The following is a 24,744-nucleotide window of genomic DNA, read 5'->3' as shown; positions in this document are numbered from 1 at the left end:
ACATGGTGGATAGGAGCTATATGAAATGCAGGCTGTCTTGTTTGTGCAGTGTAAGGCAGCAGTGGGGCTCATCTGGGCTGTAGCATTACATTCAGCTAGAGAAACCGACTTCAGGGAATCCTGACCTTGAGAGGTGGAGGAGGAACTCCAGTGGTTAGTCAGCTTCTGATTAATGATGCTGCCAGCTCAGCATCACTTGTGATTCACGGGGTGGAACAAGGCCACCTGCTGTGATGTTTTAAGACATAAAGTTAGTAACGTTTAACATATAAAGAGGGGCTCCGTCATTGAGGAAACCCGACAAACAGGAGGGGGGTCACCGTCTCTGAGATGACCTGACATACGAAGAGGCTCGTGAACCAGAAAGAAAAACATTGATTAGTAATATTAACACATAAAAGAGGTTCGGACTCTTTAACATATGCAGAGGAGACCTGACAAACAGGGGGGCCATCGTCTTTGAGGTGACTCGACATACAAAGAGGGGCACCGTCTTTGAGGTTACCAAACATACGAAGAGGCTCGTGAACCGGAAAAAAAAAACAAAGTTAGTAAATGTTAGAACATATAGAGCGGGGTGTTCCGCCTCTTCAAAAGCCCAACATAATAGAAGGGGTTCTGTCACTGAGGAGACCCGACAAACAGGAGAGGGGTCACCATCTTTGAGGAGACCCGACAAACAAGAGGGGTTCCGCCGTTTGGGGCCCTCACATAAATAGAGACATCAGAACCTGAAAGAGAAGAAGACAAGGGATCATGCAGGCTAAAGGAGGGGTTTGGCCGGGGGTCCCCTCTGACTCACGGAGAACCCTCCTCTATGAGGTAAATGAAGTGATGCTTAACAAAGGGTTGGAGAGTGGGATCACTAAACCCCCAGTGGAAATGGTTACTCAATTAATTCTCGATTAATTCTCAAACTGAACGCAGTATGGATTCAAGGAAATGCATGCACATGGATTAGGGAGTGGTTAACATGTAGAAAACAGAAAGTACTGATTAGAGGAGAAACCTCAAAATGGAGTGAGGTAACCAGTGGAGTACCACAGGGATCAGTATTAGGTCTTTTGCTCTTCCTAATCTACATTAATGACTTAGATTCTGGTATAATAAGCAAACTTGTTAAATTTGCAGATGACACAAAAATAGGAGGAGTGGCAAATACTGTTGCAGCAGCAAAGGTCATTCAAAATCATCTAGACAGCATTAAGAACTGGGCAGACACAAGGCAAATGACATTTAATAGAGAAAAGTGTAAGGTACTGCATGCAGGTAATAAAAATGTGCATTATAAATACCATATGGGAGATAGTGAAATTGAAGAAGGAATATATGAAAAAGATCTAGGAGTTTATGTTGACGCAGAAATGTCTTCATCTTGGCAATGTGGGGAAGCTATAAAAAAAGGCCAACAAAATGCTTGGATACATAGTGAAAAGTGTTGAATTCAAATCAAGGGAACTAATGTTAAAACTTTACAATGCATTAGTAAAACCTCATCTAGAATATTGTGCTCAGTTCTGGTCACCTCGCTACAAAAAGGATACTGCTGCTCCAGAAAGAGTGCAAAGAAGACCGACCAGAATTATTTTAAAAGACAGGCTAAAAGAATTTAATCTGTTCAGTCTTGAACAAAGAAGACTACACGGCGATCTGATTCAAGCTTTCAGAATTCTAAAAGGCATCGACAATATCACCTGTAGAACTCCTCTGTTTGTATCCTGGGACACTATCACCCTTCATGTAAATGTGCTTTATTTTGCTCTTATCTGCCCCCTATTTTACTGCATTTAATCCTGTAATTCAGAATACTGTAATCTGCCAAGTGTTTAACCTGTAGTACTTTGTATTTAATCACATCCTGATGTAACTATCACTTATCTGCTGTATTATTGAATTGTGGTTTGTCACACTTGAACAAAAGTTATTGTATTTCTTGCTCTCATTGTATTACTTGTATTGTAACACTTGAAATGTATTTGCTTACGATTGTAAGTCGCCCTGGATAAGGGTGTCTGCTAAGAAATAAATAATAATAAAAATAATAATAATAATAATAATCAACCTAAGGGACTTTTTCGACCTGAAAAAAGATACAAGGACCAGGGGTCACAAATGGAGATTAGATAAAGGGGCATTCAGAACAGAAAATAGGAGGCATTTTTTTACACAGAGAATTGTTGGAGTCTGGAACCAACTCCCCAGTAATGTTGTTGAAGCTGACACCCTGGGATCCTTCAAGAAGCTTCTTGATGAGATTCTGGGATCAATAACCTACTAACAACCAAATGAGCAAGATGGGCCAAATGGCCTCCACTCGTTTGTAAACTTGCTTATGTTCTTATGCTCTTAAGAAGGGGAAGTTAGCGTCTGTTTAATTTTAAACTTAAACATATTGGGATTTTTTGTAACCAATCAAAAAGCCAGCATGACTGTTGTTTTTATGAACTACTTCATGTATAGCATTGATATGCATAAGCACTGACTGTAATACAGACATTCTTCTTTGTGTCTTTTCTTTTGTTGTGAAATTGTTCACAGATTTTACGTACAGTAACTATCAGTTTGAATATTTCTATATCGTTTATATTGCATATTTTATGAGATATATAAAACTAATAACAATGACTGTTGAATACCACGTACGATGTGTGTGCTGTGAAAAAGCAATTTTCCTCTTTAAGTTCTGAAGATACCTGAAATGCCTGAAGTCTTTACTGTCAGACTCCATTAAAATTGTGACAGCTGGAAACTGAGAATTCAAAGCAGAAGGGACATTTTTAAGGTCAGAGGGACATCTTTTTTTAATACTTTCAGAACTGTCAGTACCGTAGGGAATAGAATAAAATGTGCCAAAGTCAAATGTTTTTGAATACATTTGCATTGTCATTGTAAAACGGAAGCAGTTAATTACCTGAAATCCCCACTCTACGTTTGCTCTATATTCTCTTGCTTATATAACCTTGCTTATATAGGATTTATTTTGGACATAATGGGCAAGATTTAACAAAGTTCAGACTGCTTGTCATGTTTGGGATTAACGCTCAGGACGTTCCAAGAGACAGATAGTACAATTACAGAATGTTCTAGCCATTATAGAGATCTATACTCATTGGAAACTTGCTGTGTTTCTGAAAGCAGGATCCTCCCTCTAATCAATCATACATGTAATCAAACTGTTCCTATAAGTTGCCCTTTCACCTACACCTCCCTGTTGTTTCTTTGTTTGGTCCTCCTCCTGCCCTGCCGTTACCTTGCAGCCTGCCTTGTCCAGGGTGCCTCTTGCATGCCAGTTGGCTACAACTGTCATCTATCAATAGCCATTACATCACAGTCAGCCAGCACATGGGGCAGGGGGTCATGGCCCAGTGCCACTTGTCCTGCCTGCTGGCTATAACTGCTACCAAATTTAAAATCATTGCATCACAGTCAGCCAGCACATGGGGCGGGGGTTGTGGCCCAGAGTGCCACTTGTGCTGTTGCTGGTTAGAACTGCTACAAATTTATAATCATTGCATCACAGTTCAGCCAGCACATGGGGCGCGGGTTGTGACCCAGAGTGCCACTTCTGCTGTTGCTGGTTAGAACTGCTACAAATTTATAAACATTGCATCACAGTTCAGCCAGCACATGGAGCGGGGGGTAGGTGGCCCAGAGTGCCACTTATCCTGCCCACTGGCTATAGCTGTCATCAATCAACAATCATTACATCACAGTTCAGCCAGCACATAGTGCGGCTATAGAGCTCCAATGGACAAGGCCATTGGCCAAAATATATTACATTCGTCATTGGCATGGCCTCTGTCAAATGCAATAAAGAATCATTCACTTCAAATCTTTTGTGCATATCTCCTTTCTGAATTCTAATTTTTATTGAGATGAAGCTATCTCGTAGATCAAAATGTTGATATGACCTGTTGGCACGGTGTTTTGATAAACAAAATTATTTATTTCTCAGCTTATTTAGTGTGCAGGTATTTAATTTCTTTATTCATTAATCTAAACCTGCCATCAAGAATTAACTACGGTGTAAAGATTTTTGGCTATGTATTGCCCTGACTTTGTTGCTCTGTTGCTTGGCACATGCCCCGAAATACTCCCATGTATGGAGTGACTGGCTTTTCAAAACTCAGAATACAGCTGTGCTCTTGGAGCAATGATAAAACCTTTGTTTCAACTTAATAAGCTGTTTTGAGCCAATGTACAAACCATAATCAAACCAATTAAAACTGGTTCTGAAACCAGTTACTTTTGTTAAAAAATGTGAAGCTATAACTTAGGTAAGTGTCACGAAATGCATAATAACACACTATACAATTGGAACATGTAGGCTTTTTCCGATAACCACGCTCCTTGTGTGGGGCAGTGTACACATTGTTCCTTTTCATTATACAACCTGTTACTTATGCTTCCCATTTAAACTGTCTCGAAACATTGTGTGATTTTCCTGTGTTTAATATAAGCTCTGAATCAACGCAGAGTTAATGAAGCTGTAAATAGCTGGTGTACATCAGTAGTTTGCTATCACCAGCCCTGTTGTTTGACCTTGTGATGCACGGGTATAACGCTATGTTGCCTGTGAGAATTGAACAAAACTCATATCATTGTTCTTAAATATAACTTACACAAGCTAACTGTATATCTGTGCTGTACGAAGTAATTTCTTGGCTCAGCTCAGAAACTAACATCTACTCTGATGCCAGCTCAGAAACTAACATCTCTGTGCCATGCCGGCTCAGAAAAAAAGCCAACATCTCTGATGCCATGAAAGCTCAGCTCAGAAGTAAATAACATCTACACTGATGCCAGCTCAGAACACCAGCTGAGACCTGTGTGTGAGATCACTGATGTATCACATTTGATTTGCTTTGTTCCTGCTTGCATTTTGATTCCTTAATATACTATTTTTGATTGACTTTATCTGAAGAAGATTCATTATTCTTTGAGAAGAAATCGAACCTCTTACAACGGTATTAGAAAAAGTAATCATTGAGCTTTAAAATAATATTATTATCACTGCCCCACCCCCCTTTTTTACTTATATTTTATACTTTAATTTGAAATATGCAGAACTCTGTGTCAGAGTTGTTGCTGTATTCTGGTACAAAATATATTTCTTTGCTGTAGCTCACTTTCACTGCAGTGATCTAATTGCACACCAAATGATCTGTTGCACAGAAAGTAATTATATATATATATATATATATATATATATATATATATATATATATATTGAATTAACCAATAGAAAACAAGCAAATAACCGAAAGCCCTTCAATATACAAAAGGGGGCCATTATAAATGCTTCTAATACTTATATAGGTTAAGAAAATGGATTGTAAAACCTTGTTTAGCACTGCTTTAAGGTAAGAATAATTGGCTGTAAACATACTTCAATATAATAATAAGTGAAAAACACGAGTGAAAGATTACATCACGTCTCTGTAAATAACTAGATCTAAACACGGCAGGGACAACTCAAATGCTGGATTTTGATTTACAATCTGTTCTTTTTTAGTGTTCATATTTTTTTTTCATAGGCCCTCACTAATATTATTTTTTCAGGGCACACAATGTACTAGATATATCTGTTTTCGTTTCTGTGTTTGTTTTAATTTACTATACCGTTAACGTGAATGGTGGATCTAATTTGCAATAACAGATGGCTTTTCCGGATGGAGTCTGTTTTTTTTTTTTTTTTTTGCTTTGTTTTCAAAGCATAACCTCATCTGGGGTATACAAGATTAAAATAATAAAATAAAGCAGAGAAATCAATGCTCAATGTGTTGCTCATGTTGTAAACAGAGAAGAAATCCTTTTTCCAGCAACTGAATTTGAATGAGAAGACAAGGCACTCAATCTCATGGATCGCTTTATAGTTTCACAAGTGCGTACTGCTAATAGTCCCTCATGCAATGAAAAAGAGCTTTGATAAAAGGGTTATCATGTCTCTCCGGCTTGACTCCAAGGCAAGGAGTTAGAAGGTTTGTTATTACTCAATAACCTTGAGGTTTTTGCTTTAACTACCTTGGTGATCTTCTTAAAGGGGAAGTCTATTTCAGATTATAATTCATTCTTCTGCCCTGGTTAACTATGCACTTTTTTTTTCTTGGTATAGCCATCACATTTTCAGTTTGTGCAAACACATTGAGAGAGGGGTGCAAAACAACATGGAGCACATCGATTTGAACATGTGAAAATAGAAGCTCGTCCATTAGGAATACCTGTCCAATAATAATAATAATAATAATAATAATAATAATAATAATAAAAACTTTGGACACCCAAATTGTTGCCGCGGAAACAATAGCAAATCAGATTTGGGGGTTGACAACAGCTGAATTCATAAGATGAGAACTACATTAAACAGAAGTTGGTTTAGTCGCAGTTCAAGTGTCCATACAGGTTTTATAATGTCAACATCTATGATTATAGTGTATTGGCTGGACTGTGGGCAGTCCATCTGAGACTTGCTTTTTTCCAGACTGTATTCCTTCTGGCTCTGTATTACCTCCAAGGAGTCCTATGTTATCAGCCTGTTCCAGGAAGAAACAAAATGAACAGTCACATAGACTGGCCTCAGTGACTTTTTCTAATCACGTCAGTCAAACAAAACAGCGCTGGTTAGTGAGCAGGAAATAGGAAAGAGGTTTAGAATTAAGAGTTTCAAAATGAGATTGTAATAATAAGAGCAGCATCCATAACCGTTAAACACTGAACCGTGCTGACTTTAGAAATACAACAAACTTCAGTGACAAACGTTTCGACTGAAAGACATTTTAAAAAAAAGTGTTAAAACGTTTGACTGAATGTAAGTTTCTGTTAGCATTTGTATAATTATAAGCGTCTGCTTCAATTATTTCATAAAGCTGCGTGTATGTAGGGGTTCATAATTAAAATCAGTTCGTGTCACTTTAAAGGAGGTGCTGCACGGTGTAACCATTGCATTAATTCATCTACGTGTTCTTGTTTGTTTGCTTCACAATTATGCGCCTAGCTGGAACAAGCGAGATCTGATTTGAAAGTGGTGGTAGGAATAATGTTAGAGGAGCTAAGAAATATTTTCATAAACCAGAAACAGTGGCTTGTTTGAGTTTTTTTTTTTTTTTTTTTAACCATAAGATCAACTGGTTTACCAAGTTTGGAAACCTACAAATTATTTCTCATTTTACATCTATAAATGGAGCTTTACGGGAAGGTAAGGAAATAAAACCATACTATTTCTTATTGTTAATTACATAATTTAAATAAGGTGTAGTCTGTAGGAGCAGTTTATATTGATTCAAATCTAATTTAGGATAGCAATGCTTTTAAAAAATGCATTTTTTGTTTCTTCTTTCTAATACTGTACATAGTATTTTTAGCATACACTAATATTAAAGTGTACTAGTACTTCAGACATTAAAACATTCGAGATATATATATATATATATATATATATATATATATATATATATATATATATATATATATATATATATATATATATATAAGGATCTTACTTTTTGTATTGCAAGCGCCTTCAAAAGCTACAATTGCATTCTAGCATTCAGAACACCGGCAGCTGCTTGTCCGACCATGTGTGCAATGCATCTTGAGTATTGTAGTTTCTTAACTCTTTGCTTTTAAATAAGGCGTGCGCTAAATGTTAGAAAAGTGACTACAAACCCCAAAGGGCGTTGCAAATGTGTGTGTGGATGTTTGCGTGTGTTCGCTTGGCTTGCGAGAAAGGGACAGCTCTGGTGCTGATTTGCAGAGAGGGTCGGGAGCTAGTGAAAGAGCATTTGGCAAGTATAGTATTAATAGCATTGTTACAGAATCTTGGGAAGAGTAAAGACCGACATCATGAGACACGAAGCAACAGTGCAGGTCTGTAAACGAGAATAATTCAGCTGTTGTTTTCTTTTTTTATTCGTAAAAAATAAAGTTAATCACTGAAATGATATATATATATATATATATATATATATATATATATATATATATATATATATATATATATATATATATATATAAATGTAGCTAGATGTACAGAGCATCTGTAACCTGTAAAACAACATATGCATTTATTTATTTAATTATTTATTTAAAATACAGTTTAGATTTGGCTTGTCTTCACAGGGAGTGGTAACCGATGGAAAGTCAAGAAAGAAGGGCTATTCTACGTGGTTAACATATTGTATAGTAAAGACTATTACTAATATTTATTTGTAATTCTTTTGTTCCTAAGTCAAGGAATAAACGTAATGTTTAATTATATATATATATATATATATATATATATATATATATATATATATATATATATATAGCTTGAAATGAAAAATTAAATATTCAGTGCTGTCCTCGGCTCTGGTGAAGAACAAGTAACACATGAGAAAGCTCTATGTGCTACAGCTGTATCGGATGCATAGCACTATAATTAAAAACACAACTTGTCAAAACGAGTCTAATCTGCATGTCCATATTATGCCTAATTTGCATTATATGAATAATATTAAGCATCAACGTCATGAAGCAAAAAACAAAACAAAACAAAAAAACACAATACCCATTCATACTGTAGTATTTATCAGTTTTTACAAGATAAAATTAATGACATATCAAATACCAAAGCGACAGTGCATAAAGTGCAATGTTTATTTATTTATTTATTTATTTATTTATTTATTTATTTGTTTATTTGTTTTTACAGTATTTTGTTTTACAATCTTTGTGCAGATAAAATAACATTAAAGCTTCCATAGATACTTATAAAATTGAATGGACCATATAACAGACAGCGTGATATAATATTTGAAACAAAAAGAAACAGGCCTTATGTACTAAATCTGGAAATGTATCTCTAAGAACACGGGAAGGATTGGGAGAATGCACCTTTTATAGATTGTTTGCCTTCATATAGTAAAGGCTTGTGTTAGTGTGTAAAATGTTTGTTAGAGAAGCAATAAAACTGCATTGTAGATTTCACAAGCAGCACTGGACTGTTAGCTGTGTGCAGCCAACAATAAAATAGACACTGGGCACTGTATCTGTGGAAGAGAAATATACAGCATCCTGGGAAAAGTGTTGGACCACCCCTGCTGGCTTGTGGTGCATGGGGTGGGACACGTATTGTCTATTGACCCCTCTCAGACCCCTTGTTAGGTAAATATCTTAGTGTCCCCGCTTCAAAAAGGGGGGACACTGTATTTAGTTGTTTCACAAATGCAGTGATGCTGCAAATGTTTATATTTGCTACAAAAATGTGTTGTTTTTTTTGCAATGGGGACTTTCAGGACTGGTGCAACATTCAATATGATATCTGTCTTGTCAGTTACTATTGCAGAAATGTATTGGTGAGGTAAAATGTACAGGTTCAATTCTGCATTGCTAGTAAATGGATAACATTTTATAAAAAAAAATCCTTGGAAAGCAAACAAGGAGTATAAGTGGGATCAACAGACCAGGCATGTCTAACCTGAGTCGTTCATCGTTTCTAGAAAATTGGTAACATTGTGTTATCTGCTCATAGAATACATGCAGAAACCCCACAGAAATACCCTACTCAATCAAACCAGATCAGTAGTAAATGACTAACATTGTATTGAAATGGTTTACATTGATTCAAAGAACGGACGATTATCTATTCAGGGATACCAAGAAATGTGTCTGTACCATCATTTTTATGCTCTGTTGAATAACACCTAGAGGAGATTCTTATTATGAAAATAATTTCTTGTATTCTGGAGTCCTCTTATCCTGTAAGTGGAAGATATTGCAATTAGCGTGCTCTGTCTATAAATCTGTGCATCTGTGTTCATTGAATTACCAGGGTCACACATTGGTGACATTCTTGTACAATTATCTGAACATGTTTGCAAAAACACAGCATAGCAAAACCTTGATTATCTGAAATTCTGTTTTACAAGTACCAATCATCTTCTGTATTGTTGTCGTAGATATAATACATCAACAGCCCTTTATTTATGGTATTTACAGTACATAATATATTTAAATGTACAGAAATGGTTATTATTTCTGAAGGATTCGTGATTGAGATTGGGAAAGTCTTAAACACAAATTTGCTGTAGCAATGTGATTAACCAAACAAACAGATTTTGCTAACACCCCTGGTCCCAGTTAGTTTGGAGGAAAGAGGTTGTTAATGTACATTATATTTTTTGTTTGGAAATCTGTGTTTCAGCAGTGTTTGTCAATGGCTGCAATACTTATTGCTTTCTGCAGCAAGACAACATCTAAAATGAACATGAAGATGTGAATTCATTTGGCCCTTTGTCATGGATTGTAACTGCTTTTTCTGTCTTTATTTGCAGATGGCTGCTGCTCAAGACACTAAATTTAGCCAGAAGGAGTCATCTGATCAGAACTTTGATTACATGTTCAAACTGTTAATTATTGGCAATAGCAGCGTAGGAAAAACATCTTTTCTTTTCCGTTATGCTGACGATGCCTTTACTTCTGCATTTGTAAGCACCGTTGGCATCGATTTCAAAGTCAAAACTGTCTACAAGAACGAAAAAAGAATTAAACTACAAATATGGGTAAGTTAATCCTTCTGTACCAAAACTTCTAATGCTAATTTAACAGTGCAGAGGAGTCTCCTGGGTGTATTTCTGTCTGAAGATGATTAATAGTTAAAACGAAGATGGAATAAAGATCCTGACATCCTTTTAGATCTTTTAAACAAACATTAATTAATTTTGAATATTGAAAAAATCTAAATTCTTCAGCTAATTATTTGATGGTTTCTGAACTATTTGTACAGCCCAGTGGTATTACTACCATACACGGTTACTGATTTAACAGCGGGTATGTCGCCTGTTTAAAAATCATTCAATGTGATATAAACATACTAACTTGGGTCTGAGCACGAAGCCTGTGTTGTGGATAGAGAGCTGCTCATTAGACTAAAAGCAATGGATTACTGGTGGAGGCAGCAAATGGAAACTGTTTCTCTGGATTCAATTGCAGGCTCTTTAGCTTGCATGGTGTAGCTCTTGGTTACAGAGCAGATGTCATTTTGAGGTCCAGCAGTAAGATCTTCCCTTCCCCTGTCATTTCCCTTTCTGTCTACCCACCAGGACATTTTTAGATGGGCAATTTATGGACTGTTGATTTCCAGAAACCTTGCAGTGTTAGCTGGTTGATAACACAGTGATATGTGTTGTGTTTTTAATCCCATGAGAAGCTAAGGTGTTGCTGCCTTCTTCATTCTATCATAACAAGCTGTGGGGTGATGGGGCCCGGATAGGAGCGGTGGAGGCTAAGTTAGGGAGGGGGGTTGTCTATACAATGCCAATCTTAAAGGTTTCCCTTCAGTTTACCAATAACATGTTGATCCAATGGGTTTCTGGCTCAGGCACCCATATTTATCAAATTCTATGGTGTAAAAAAAAAATGTATTACAATATTAAATATTAATAAAGTTGTAAGTCTGTATTTTTATTTTGATAATTCCATACATTGGGTATCAAGAGATGACCACTATTAAAAAATAGTTTCATACCTTGTCCATCCCAGCAGTAAATGCTTGATGAATGCTGGTTCCCCAACTGTGTGAATTTGAATTTGTATGTAAGGAGGTGATGCTCCAGGCTGTCAATGTAAGTCCTACGATGTTATGTTTTAGTTTGATCCTGGCAATTACTGACACATTTTTTCTGTTGTTGTAATAACAGATTTACAGTCAAATGGGCAGTGTACTGGAATACTGTTCTCATATGCTTATTACCTCAATCAAGTTAAACCAGTTTTACAAAAATAAGATTGCAAATCTGCTTGGAAAGTAAAAAAAAAAAAAAAGGGCTGAAGTGCACTTTTCACTGCTCAGAAAGTCACAATATTAGCATGTTATTGCAGAAATATTATTGATTTCAGTGGGCATCGGTCATAAATAGGCTAGATGAATGTTGTTATTCATTACTTTTGCGAAATAATTGTCCCAAAAGTAACAGCCTCATTCGCCAGGCCTCCTTCGCCAGATATTTCATTTTAATCAGTGTAGATAATGGATTACACAACGGTACAATACAGTAAAGTACTTGTCTCTAATGAAATATCTTACCGTCCCTGGACTTCCATGCGCTTTGTCTATCTCTTATGTGCAGTTTTAAAATACATTATACTGTCTATCTTGGGTAAGCATTCCGTAATTTCAGGTAGTCTCTTACGATTTAACTTCCTTGGACATTTAATCACTGCAGTGTCGGGTAAGCAGATGGAAAGAATGTGTTGAAGAGGTGGGGGCAACTTTCTACCTAAAGACTACCTCGAGCAAGGCATGCAAACAGATTTATCACAGGATAATAGAATATCCATGTTAATTGGTACTTTATATTTTTGACATTAACCAAGTTAATTAGTTTTAAGAAATGGTTTAAAGATTTGTGGAGATCTACACATAGCAATATTAGATTTTTACAAGGTGGAGGGAGAACAAGAAAAAATATGTATCACCATATTAAATATTATTAAAGTTCTTATTTTGATAATTACATAAGTAGTACTGTACATTGGGTAGCAATAGCTGACCAAAATAGTGTATAACGCGACCATTTTAGTTTGTAGCAGACTTTTGAAAGCTCTGATCATTAAAAGCAGTAGAAGCAGCTCAGACACAGCGGATCATACATAGAAAATTAACTTCCTATGGTGTGAGGAGTCATTTAAGACAAGGACATGGTGAGTTTGACCCCTTTAAAAAAGGCCAGTAGCAAGGCATACATTCTGAAGGTAGCTTGAACCCCCCCAAAAAATGAACACATTTTCTGTCATTCCTGGTAACTCTCCTATGACAGAACTGATTAATTTTTAACAGTCAGGCCAGAATATACTAGAATAAATACATTTTCCTATGGCTGTATGACAGTAATAAGTCTGTTTCTTGGCTTAATTAAGAGTTTGAGATTTAATAATTTTATATGGTCTTTGATCCCCTCTCACTGCACCAGAGGACATGTCTCAAAGTTTCTCTATTAAACTTTATATTTTCCGACATTCTTTACTTTTCTAACCTTTTGAAATAGAACTGATTAATGCAATACATCAATTCCAGTGACCATGTTTTTCTGTAGGATTCACCTTAAATAATGTGGCTTTAATTTAGCTTTGTATTCCAAAAACTAATGTAAAGGCTCATTCAGGCCCAACATCTTCATAAGCAATTTTAAACCTTTGGTCAAAAACCAGGAAGACGTTAAACCAGGAGCAGAATGTTTGTCCTTTACAGACGTTATAGGGAAAACCTTGAGGAGTGAATTTTATCTTTTACATTTCCCTGGGGTTGCCAGTACGTGCCAAGTAAACCGGAATCAGTGAGATGTACTAAAATAGAAATCACTTTAATATTTAAAAGAAGAACATGCACACAAAACGTTTGTACAGTATTTGAAGGGAAGGACACAGAACCAAAGCAGTTTTAAGGAAATAATAAATTAAACCTATTTTGGACAAGGTGCCAAAAGAGCATGTATTTGCTTATGATTGTAAGTCGCCCTGGATAAGGGTGTCTGCTAAGAAATAAATAAAAAAATAATTTTTTTATTTTTTTGCTAACTTGATACTTTAAGAGATTTAATGTATATTGTAGCATATAGTCAGCATTTCTGCTGAAAACAAGCTGAGCTGTTTTAAAAGAGTGAGATTTCCTGTTTGTAATGTACCTAAATGTATATTTATTTTAGTTTAGTTTGGTTCTCATCTTTGGTTTTCAGGCTACTGAGTTTTATGTGCACTGGAAAGCAATAAATACATAGGTCCTGCTTGAAATATGAATCTGTGTACACCAGTGAACAAAGCAAAAAAAAACACTGAAAACAAAACAAGAAATTGAGGGACTCAGCATGTTTAAGACTGTTCATTAAAATAAAATATATATGTAGTTCTTAGGGATCTCTTCTGGTCACACAAATGAATCTCATCCATTTATCTTGTAGACTGGATTCATATTATATATTTTTGGAAACCTCAGTGATTTACCTTTGTAATTAAAATGATTAGCTTTCCTGGTAATCTCTTTTCCTCTTGCTGGCTTTACTGAATGCAAGACGTATGGACCAAAACAGCAAACGTTACAAATGGACACTCATCTTAAAAGAATTGAGTTACAGGAGTGCCTTCTGTATTTCACATGCTAATGGCCATACTGTACCTGTGTGAAGGTGCTGGGTAGAGGAGTATATAATGATGTGCTCTGTGGCATTTGGTGGCTTTTAGGGATGGTGCATTAATATGCAATGCAGAGCAACAACCTGTGGACACCAATCACTAGACAGTTATGTGCTCTGCAGCATCCTGTTGTAATATTCCAGAACTAGAATATAACAAACCTACAGTTTCATCCGCTTGGATACAGGTATAACCAGGAACACCTGTTTTTCAAAGCTGCAAGATATTAATCAGCAAGCCTCAGTGATGGCCTCCCATTGAAAGCGTCTTTAATCAGCAGGTAGAGTCGTGCCTGAGTATGAAGGAGTGTTCAAGGTAAACTCTGCATCTGTAATAGATTTTTATGAGGCTGAAACATTTTAAAATAGTGGGCATGTTTCAGATGCATTTTAAAAACGTTGCTGATATTAAGGAAATATTTCTTTGAAGTATATAATATGCATCTCATTATAATAATAACAACAGCAGCCCTAGTTTTGAATTTAAGGTTTTCACAAAGCCTTGTTATAAGTGTAAAATGAGTATACATTATGTGGTGGTCATCTGTAACTAAAGCCAAAGTGAGTTATGCAATCCGGAGCTTGCTCGTCCAAATGCCGATCTTGGACCAGGTTGAGCTCTGTCCAAGCTTCAGAAGCATGGTTCACACAGGTGAAAAGGGCAATTGACCAGACAATGAATGCATATTTAATATATAACACATTTTCTGCATTTTATTTTCATTTGATGAGTATTATTTTATGAAGCACAAAACTATTCAAAAAAATAAAGTTAACTGGATTTGCTGATGTCATGAACATTTCCACTGGGCTTGAAGCATGAAGCCAATAGACTGGGAGTTGTAGGCAGATCCACGAAATACCAGGTTCTCATTGCCATCGAAAATGACATTTCATTGATTTAAATATTAAGCTTGATTAATTACGTTTTTAAAGGTTAAGTGCTTCTGAATAAAAAATACCAAGTGACATTTTTGTAATCATGGAGTTATGAATTGAGAGTGCTTTCATCAATTAGATGTTTTCTTTAATCATGAAATATTTACTGTCTGGCCATTCTTAATGAAATATGTCAGCATTAATCTTTAAGCAGCAGGGCTTTTGAATTAGTTATATATTAAGAACATAAGAAATTCTAAAACAAGAAAAGGCCATTCGGCACCCCTATGCTCGCTCGCTATGGTGCCAGCGTGGTAGCACTCAGGAGAGGAAAAACAAAAAAACCCTAATCAGGTTATTAGGGGAAATAAACCCTCTGGGAATCCGTGGCTAAATGGACCACCCTTCCTCCAGGCGGCTAGCTAAAGGTCTTATTATTGAATTCAACTGTCTTGGCTATATAAAATTATATTTGCCTTTTTTATAGCTTCTCTGCACTGTGCAATGGCTTAAGAGATGAATCTGCAATGGCTTAAGAGATGAATCCACTACTACACCCAAGTCCTTTTCGTACATAGCTTCCTATATTTCGTTACTATTCATGCTGTACTTGCCTCTAATGTTTTTGCACCCTATGTGAAAGATTTAGCATTTTTTCACATTAAATTTAATCTGCCATGTGTCAGCCCAAGCTTGAATCTTGTCTAAATCTCTTTGTATTATTGTTATTAAGTTGCTGATTGGGAGTTGGCTACCCCTCCCAGTTTTGTGTCATCTGCAGATTTGCATAGTTTACAGGTTACGTCTTGGTCCAAGTCATTTATATAAACTAAGACTAGCAATGGTCCCAATACTGATCCCTGTGGTACCCCACTTGTTATGTTACTCCAGTTTGATGCCTGGCCTCTAATTATAACACACTGCTTTCTATCTTGTAACCAGTTATGAATCCATGCTGTTACTTTACCATTTATTCCTACTGATTTAACCCTTTGCGGTCCATTGTCGGACCTGGTCCGACATTGCAATTATTCCTATCCGGTCCATTGTTGGACCCTGTCCGACATCATCAAAAAAACGAGAATACCATTCAATGGCCGAGTGGGAGCGACAGGAGCCGAGACAAGCCGATAAAATTTTTTTTTTTTTAAAAAAGTGTATCTCATGAATAGTCATACTTGCCATTGGCATCCCATATGGGCGGTCATAAGGAAACAAGCTGAATGTTACTGTATCAGCGCACAGAAAATATCACATTTGCAGAGCTTTTTTGAGATGTTATAGTAATAAAATAATGACTTGGATTGCATTATTGAGGAGTTTGGTGATAAAACGAATGATCAGGAGATGACTGATCGGTATGTACGGCTATTATTATTATTATTATTTATTTATTAGCATATGTGAAAGCTATAGCGAACAAAAGGGGGGGGGGGCTGGAGATGCCTAGTGAGTGCTTTGTTGATATACAGGGCCTTTTAAACTAGTTTGACTGTGAAAAAAAATTATTTTAAACAGCGCGTCTAAAATTAACTACGCGTGTGAAAATAAATTGGACCTGACGCGCCTGATGCGCACTTAATAAATGGACTGCAAAGGGTTAATCTTTAGGTATAGTCTTTCGTGCCGTACTTTGTCAAATGCTTTTTCAAAATCTAAGTAGATTATGTCATACGCATCTTTGTCAACTCTAGTAGTTCCCTCCTGAAATAAATTTAGTGAATTAGTTAAACAAGATCTACAGTTCCTAAAGCCATGTTGGCTGTCTCCTATAATGTTGTTCCTATAAATATTCCTCCATTTTGGTCCTTACTATAGTTTCCATGTTTCTACATATGATTGCTGTTAAACTTATAGGTTTGTAGTTAGACCTATACGTTAGGATAGCAGTCGTTCTTTTCTTTATTGTTAGATAACTGTTTCAAAATGACTATCCTTGCAAAGGTCCTGATTCTTGGTAAAGATCAAATGTGAACATTGTTAACAGCGTTGCAGAAAATGATACAGGATCTGAAGGGTGCTTAAGACGGAAGTCTACAAGCTTTGTAAAATCCCAATAGTACAGTAGTCTCTGGCTTAGAGAACACCTCTCGGGAAGCAAGCGAAGTGTTCTCTTAGCCGGAGTGTTCTCCAAGACAGAGTTGACCACCGGATACAACATGCCAAGGTCAATCACGATATCAATTAATAAATACAAATGTGTTTATTGCTTATGTCATGACTTGCATTGAACGACAATGAAATTAACAGAATAAGAAAGAGAAAAGCAATAGGCAAGTGTATGATAATAAACTATACTAATAAACGAACTGACAAACTAACATTAATAAACTAACTGAAACTAAATTAACAAAGCACCCCTACATACAGTAAAAGTGCAACAGCAGCTCTAGATTACTCTCACAATGACAAGTCAGTTTTGAAAAGATTGAATAAACCATTTGAATTTGAGTTTGATGATGATGAGTTATCAGGTTACAAAACAAAATCCCTATTGGTGCCTGTGGCAAAGTGGTTGCTGATTATGTACAGGTGCAGAGGTGATGCAGTGCAGGAATAATTAGACAGAGATTTGTAATCCGGTATGGAAAATAGACGTTTTATTTTCGTTATAATCCAGGTCTGGTGACCAAATAATAAACTCCGGTTATACACAGCGAACTGTCAGGCCAACCTGTCCAAGGCCTTTCACTTTCGCTATTTCGTGCCCTCACAGGTCGAGAGGGAGATTTACAACCAGAACTCATTATATTTCCGTCATAGTTCCAAAAAGGTGTTCTTTTTAAGTGAAGTTCCTGTTCCTTTAGACGGAGCATTTACAATGGGAAAAATCAATTTTAGCAAGAGGTTGTTCCCTAAGATGAAGTGTTCTCTTAGGAGGTGTTCCTATACGCAGAGACTACTGTATGAACAACAGTGGTGTAAAATAAGCTTAGCTGGTTTAAAGTAAGGAGGGAAAAAAACTATTGACTTTACAAAACTAGTATCAAGTATTAATTTAATAGAAGGTCTATTAAGCATTCTTAACTTCTTTGTTTTGTACAAAAAGCTGCTGGCTACACAAATGCTGGTGACACACCTGGAAAACATGCAAGCCAAGGGGAATGAAATGGAACAGACCTCAACGGAGCCTGCTTCGAAGAAACCAAAGGAAACAGATGACGGCACTACAAAACCCAGCCACAGCCTGTGTTCGATGTACGATGAGATATTGGAAGAAAGTACCGGTGGGGTAGTAACTCTATAGAGGCTGTGTGGTCCAGTATAGAGGCTGTGTGGTCCAGTGGTTAAAGAAAAGGGCTTGTAACCAGGAGGTCCCCGGTTCAAATCCCACCTCTGCCACTGACTCATTGTGTGACCCTGAGCAAGTCACTTAACCTCCTTGTGCTCCGTCTTTCGGGTGAGACGTAATTGTAAGTGACTCTGCAGCTGATGCATAGTTCACACACCCTAGTCTCTGTAAGTCGCCTTGGATAAAGGCGTCTCCTAAATAAACAAATAATAATAATAATAATAATAACTGATGCTATAAGCAGTGGTGTTATGCTTCAGAAACAAAGCTACATGAGCGAGCCCACACTTCAAAGAAGGGTCGTTTTCCCATTCTAGCTGAACCTGCACAGAAGTTTCTGTCTGCCCCCTGCAGTAGCATTGACAGTGAACGGTTGTTCAGTGCAGCTTCGCATATTGTGGACGAGAGGAGAAACAGGCTAATGTGCGAAAAAGCAGAAATGCTACTATTTGTTAAGAAAAACCTTCCACTCACTCATTTACACTAAATATATGAGTAAGCTATTGGATGATGGAGGCAAGAATGTAAATCGGATACATATATAAATATTTATATTATTTTAGCAAAATGTTAAATTGGCTTTATCTATCTATCTATCAATTATTGTTGTTGTTTTTGTGATGACAAAGTTTCTACTAGTATACACTGTTTTTATTTTGTAACTGTAATACCTTAATCTAGATTTAAATCCTGTTCATTTTGAAGGCAAAAGTGTTTTGATTTGGCCATTTTTTTCTGCATTTGTTTTAAAAATAAAAGTTTAAAACACATTCCTAAATTAGAAACAGTAGTCTAGTTTCTAGAAACAGTAAGGCAAAAATAAAAGTGTGCATGTTTGCAAACAAAAAACTAGTTAGTTTACATCAGTATTTTGAAATGACTTGCACTATTACTTAATATTATATCGGTATCGGCCGATATGGTTGGGTAAACGAGGTAGCAGCTGCAGGCAATGGAATCAGCTGCAATCGTTTACCAAGGGGTCATGCATAACCGCATAAAAGGGGCTGGAGAATTGTAAATCTTTTCCTCCGCTTTTGGTTTCGAAATAGATCCGGAAGGACCCGTGCACTGTGTATTGAGCATATCGTGAGTGTTTGTTTGTTTGTTTGTCTATAGTAGTTACTTGTGTGTTTATAGACGGCTAACACGTTCTGGAGCTGTTGCTAAGAGCCAGCACTGAACCCGGAACAGCACTGCACTATTTGTCACTCTTTAAACTGTATCACCCACCACGAGCACTACAGCACGCACCCAGGACTGGTGACCGTGTTTGTATATTGTGGGAGAGATACCGTGTTTATTGTTTAGGGCTGCAATCCCTGTTACTGTTCTCCGTGTTTTAAGCATTGTTGTGTATAACCGGAGTTTATTATTTGGTCACCAGACCTGGATTATAACAAAAATAAAACATCTATTTTCCATACCGGATTACAAATCTCTGCTTGTTTATTCCTGCACTGCATCACCTCTGCACCTGTACATAATCAGCAACCACTCTGCCACAGGTGTCAGTCAGTGGGTTTACTTTCAGCCAACAATGGATGTTATTCTCCATCACTGATGGCAACAGTTCCAATACAGTCTCATTGATTACAGGCTGTTTATTTCAATATTAAAGTTTTAGTAATGTTGCCTCCTGTGTTCAGCTGGGCTCTGGTAACAAACACTGAACAGGCTAGAGCTCTCAATGCATACCGTGCATCTCTTTTTATCATCCTCAGAAATATGAGTGCGTGTTGTTTTCAGAAAATTTCATCTCACCTAATTACGGTTAGCAAACATGATGCCCGTTTAATTATTTAATCTGCACCTGTTATCAATCTATATTAATATATTATCATCTGCAAATAGATTACAAACCTTTTCTGAATGTGTTTTTCCCTATTTCTTCTTGACCTAAAACTTAAAACCCACTGTTGTTACCAGAGCCGGCACCTTGTTTCAGTACCTTATTGATTGATTTGTTATGCAGTGAACTAGTTTTATTAGATGCACAGCTTTAAATCTCCTCCGGGAACAAGTGTGCTCTGAGATTTGTCTTGTCTGGCTCTCTCTGCGTACGTACTTGAAAAACAAAGCAAGAAAAAAAGATTCTTATATGAATACACTTTTTATCTCATTTCTGGTAGTACAAGCTGCTGCTGGTTGGTATACAAATGTAATGTATGTCCTTTCTAGTTTCTGTTCTTGTCCATTCATTCTAATTTGCTGAACCTTAGTGTTGTTTAAGCAATGTTCTGGTCTTGTAATTAATGAAATGGAAAGTAGTGAGCATTTTTAAGGCAAATGGATATTGGTTATTATCTGACCATGTAAGTTCTCATATTTCTATGGAACATGTGTAAAGCGGAATGCCTATCCCTGGAAATGTATTTAAATTGATTCTATGGTAGCTGCGCAAGTGGGTCCACACGATTAATATTGGTTATTCATACCTTGAATCCAGTGCTAAGTCTTGGCTGCAGGAATTCTGCAACAAAACAGTCATCTCGGGGAAAACTGTTCATAAAAAGTAATGTGTGATACAAACAAGCTGTAAAATAGTTATGGTGCATTCAAAGTAAAATTTCTAGAATTACAAGCACTTAAGAGTAGGTAGCACCGTTCCAAAAAATATAGCGTTACATGTCCCCACATGTTGCTACAACTGTTTAAATAGCACGCTTTTCAAAATGGCCGCCCTAGTGCATTGATGGTGTAAGGATTATTGCCCACATTGTCAAACAGGTAACACAGCAATAACAATCCATGATGTGGTACAGAGCAGAAAAGCCAGAGCACTTGTTATCTTTTTTGTTTTTTTAAATCACTCTTTCTGCAGTGATGTAGAGCAATTACGCAAAGTGTTTTTCAGATTTATCTGTTATGAATCGCCAAGAGTAAAAACGCTTTGAAAAGGCCATTCTAGTTCTAACTGGGGCCACAGTCTCAAAAGTAGTTGCTAAATGGCAGTTGTATCTATCAACTAACTCATCAATAGATGAAGAGTTATCAGAAATGAGTGGTGATAAACCTACTATTTCCGAGAACTTTTTAACAGTTGAAGAATTAAGAATGCGTTTCTTAACAGTACGCACCACACTTTTTCTCAGTAAGGGCAAAATAGCCTCAAATAAAATGCAAAAATGAAAACTGAAACAGTAAGATCTATAATGGAAGAAATATGGACATGTAGCCCTCGAGAGATGACCAAATCTAAAGTATGACCACGGTTATGAGTAGGCCCTGGAACATGCTGAATAAAATCAAGAGAATCCAAAAGCCTTAAAAATTCCACGACCGTTTTATCAGATTCATTACTGAAATCCCCAAGCAGTAAAATCCTGTCATAATTAGCAGATCATATAGACAGGAGTTCTGCAAATTCAGACAGAAAGGATTGATTGGGTTTTGGACGGCGATAGAAAACTACAATAAGAACTGGAGGTTGACTATTAACACCCAGCTGCCCATTTATTTGGGCAATTTCCATGTTAAAAATGCTCTATTTTTTTGCAGATTTTTCATTCTTAGCCCTCAAATAAGCAGTTTTCAAAACTACTGGATACGCCACTCAGGAGCCCCTTAAATCCTCTGTATCTTAACTGTAATACAGCTTTAAATCCCGCTAACAAGCCTCCATTCCTGATTGTAATCTTGTTTTAAATCTCGCAAGCAGAGTCTCCAATAGAAATGTAGGAATGTGCTGTCACTCAGTAGTTGGGGCGGGTTTAAAGTATTCAGAACAAATCAATGATAGATACAAGTCAGGAAGGCGGGACATTGTCCAGCAGCACTGGTAAATGTATTTATTATTATTTTTGTAATAGGTTTTATTTTTTAATGGGAAAAGGGTAAAGTCAACGTGAATTGATTAACCATTTCCACAGTTTTTCTGCTGTTGTCCGGTGTTTATTGGCTATCTACCGTTTTCATTTTTTTGGTATTGGGGGTGTTTTATCGGTTAAAACCGAAAATCAGAAGCCCTAATTAAAATCTACAATAAAATCATTGATTAAAGGCGGTTTGTTTGATAAGTCTGGCCAATATGTTTCCGATGACACATGTTTCTGAATTAAAAGCTGCCATGTGGCTTCTGAAACAGCTACTATACTGTACATCACTGCCAACACTGTGGACATCCTGCATTTCTCAAACAAATGCAGAAGCATTCATTCATTTTGCCAGATGATCTCAAAGGGCAATAAAGGTATCGATTACCAATGCAAATGGTCCACATTTCAAATCTCTAAAGCATGAAGCATTGCAATAAGAGTGTTATGATGACCCATTAGGATGGCCTGGCTCTGTCTGAAAAGAATGTGCGAAGTAATTATTTGCAATGTGTCGGAATGCGTGGGCCATGGTGCAGTAACTAGGAATAGGCTGCCTGAATGTAGACAACCGAGTCATACAGTTACTGCTGAATAGGCTTGAAATATGTCTTGTATAGGAATACATTGGATGCAGTAGACACTTGCAGGGATTAAGTAAAAAAAAAAAAAACCTTAAAGGATTGCTTTATGCTTTTTTTATCATAACTTGACCTGCAACATGCTGTCTCACCATTTGTATATTGGCCCTGAGTTCCTTTCGAGTGATAATGTTGAGCTGTATACTGGTAAGGATTGGACTTAAAATGATCTGAAGTTGAAAGATATGCAGAAACTTATACCATTTAATGTTATCTTCCGTATCTGTTTATATGGAAAGCTTCCCTGCTACTAATGTCCTCCCATGTGTCAGCAAATTCACAAAATTAACTCAGTACTATCTTGTATATTTTTGTCATCACAAAGCATTTACTCCAGTCCAGTTTTTTTTAAAATTTCTAAATGGAAAACAAACTGGCAATGTTACACATGAACCCATTTAAAGTTCATCAGCATCACTCATTTATTTTTCCATTTAGAAATAACTATGGCAAGCACAAAACTAGAGTCAATTCTGAATGAATTTGGCTTTGTGCCTTTCACATAATTTGGTACATCAGGGTCTACTATCCCATCTTCACATGGATGTTTTAAATCTCTTATATAATAGATATTACACAGTTTCCATGGCACATGCATTCCCATCCTGGGACAGATGCTAAACTAGTGGTCAGGGTGAAACAGGCCAGTTGTTCTTGTTTATTCTTCTGCCCCAGCACTTGGAGGACAGTTAGCCCAGAACAGCTGTTGATTTTAGCTTACATTCAAAGCATAAGGCAGTTTCCATTTTCTAGAATAATTGATGGTGATGTAATATTTTGAACTCAAAGGTTGCACTTGCTTTGATTTATCCAAGCACATCAACATTTCATGCAGGGCTAATCCAAACTTCATGCTGAAAGCTGGAATAAAGATTATTTGTACTAATAATAGCACTAGGAGAAAAATGAAGCATTCATTTTAATCAGTGTCTTCTACTCCATGCTTCAGTGGATTATACTGTGCAGCTGCATGAAACATTTACCTGACATTGTTTCATGTGAATTTATATACATATTGGCTTCGGCACACACCTATATTCTATCATAAGTCAAGTTTGAAGTGGTTATCATATAAGAAAAATGAACCCTTCTGTTGCAGTTAAATATGAGTTCTATTGCACCTACAGAGAATTCAGTCTTTAAATTATAGTATGAATATAATGTAGTGTAAATCCCAAATTAGCTAAATCAGTTGATACTGCCTTAGTTACACTGGTGAAACCACAGGGCTGTGCATGTAGGATATGATGAGAAGTGAAGGTGAAGCACTGTCTTATTTTTCCTTAATTGTTACATTTGAAGCTGTCATCCATGTATATTGAAAGGAATCATTTCAAATGAAAAACCTTTTAAATGGTCCCTCTTGCTGTATAAAGGATATATTATTGTCCGGTGAAATCACATCTGCCTGTTAACTTTAGGCTTTTTTCCTAATTTAATTTGCTTGCAGAAGTGCAAGACAAGCCTTAAAAGCTCTGTTTTATTAAGGGTGCATCGGCCCATCTGCTAAATGACTAATGTAGACTATCTAGGTCTAATTTATTGCAGCGATGAAGGGATAAAGGGCTAGACCGCAAACAGAGGGAATCAATAGCCTACACTGGTAGCTCCTAGAGAAAGGCCAGACACATGATTCTTCTAGACAGGCAGTTTAGCTGACTTGTCTAGTACGCAGAAGGTAGTGCATTAACAAACGTGGCATTCATTTAGTTAATTACTTGAGTACAGACTCAGCATGTAACAAATTGTAATAGGCTTTTTTTTCATTTAACTTTCAGATGGCTCCTGCAGGGTACTCTTGCTCTTTGCATATGATTATATTTTATATGAAGAATATGCAGGGGATGTGAGCCAGATTATTTCAAATTTAAGTATGTAGCTAGAAAAATACATAGTAATGTTCATGCTAAATCTAAGAATGATACCATAACACGCACCCCATGTATAGCATG

General features: G+C 36.6%; 1 protein-coding gene across 1 annotated transcript in view; it reads left to right on the top strand.

Annotated features, from left to right (window-relative positions):
* The first annotated feature begins 7,710 nt into the window (after positions 1-7,710).
* LOC117973042 (ras-related protein Rab-3C) overlaps positions 7,711-24,744 on the top strand; it is a 41,565-nt gene continuing 24,531 nt past the window's right edge. Inside the window, exons 1-2 of the mRNA XM_058990285.1 lie at positions 7,711-7,866; positions 10,314-10,541. Of these exons, the coding sequence (XP_058846268.1) occupies positions 7,843-7,866; positions 10,314-10,541 (252 nt within the window). The 5' untranslated portion in view covers positions 7,711-7,842. The remainder of the gene's footprint in view (positions 7,867-10,313; positions 10,542-24,744) is intronic.

Source organism: Acipenser ruthenus, chromosome 2, assembly GCF_902713425.1.
Source record: "Acipenser ruthenus chromosome 2, fAciRut3.2 maternal haplotype, whole genome shotgun sequence".
Classification (NCBI taxonomy): domain Eukaryota; kingdom Metazoa; phylum Chordata; class Actinopteri; order Acipenseriformes; family Acipenseridae; genus Acipenser; species Acipenser ruthenus.
This window is presented reverse-complemented; position numbering and strand designations above follow the sequence as displayed.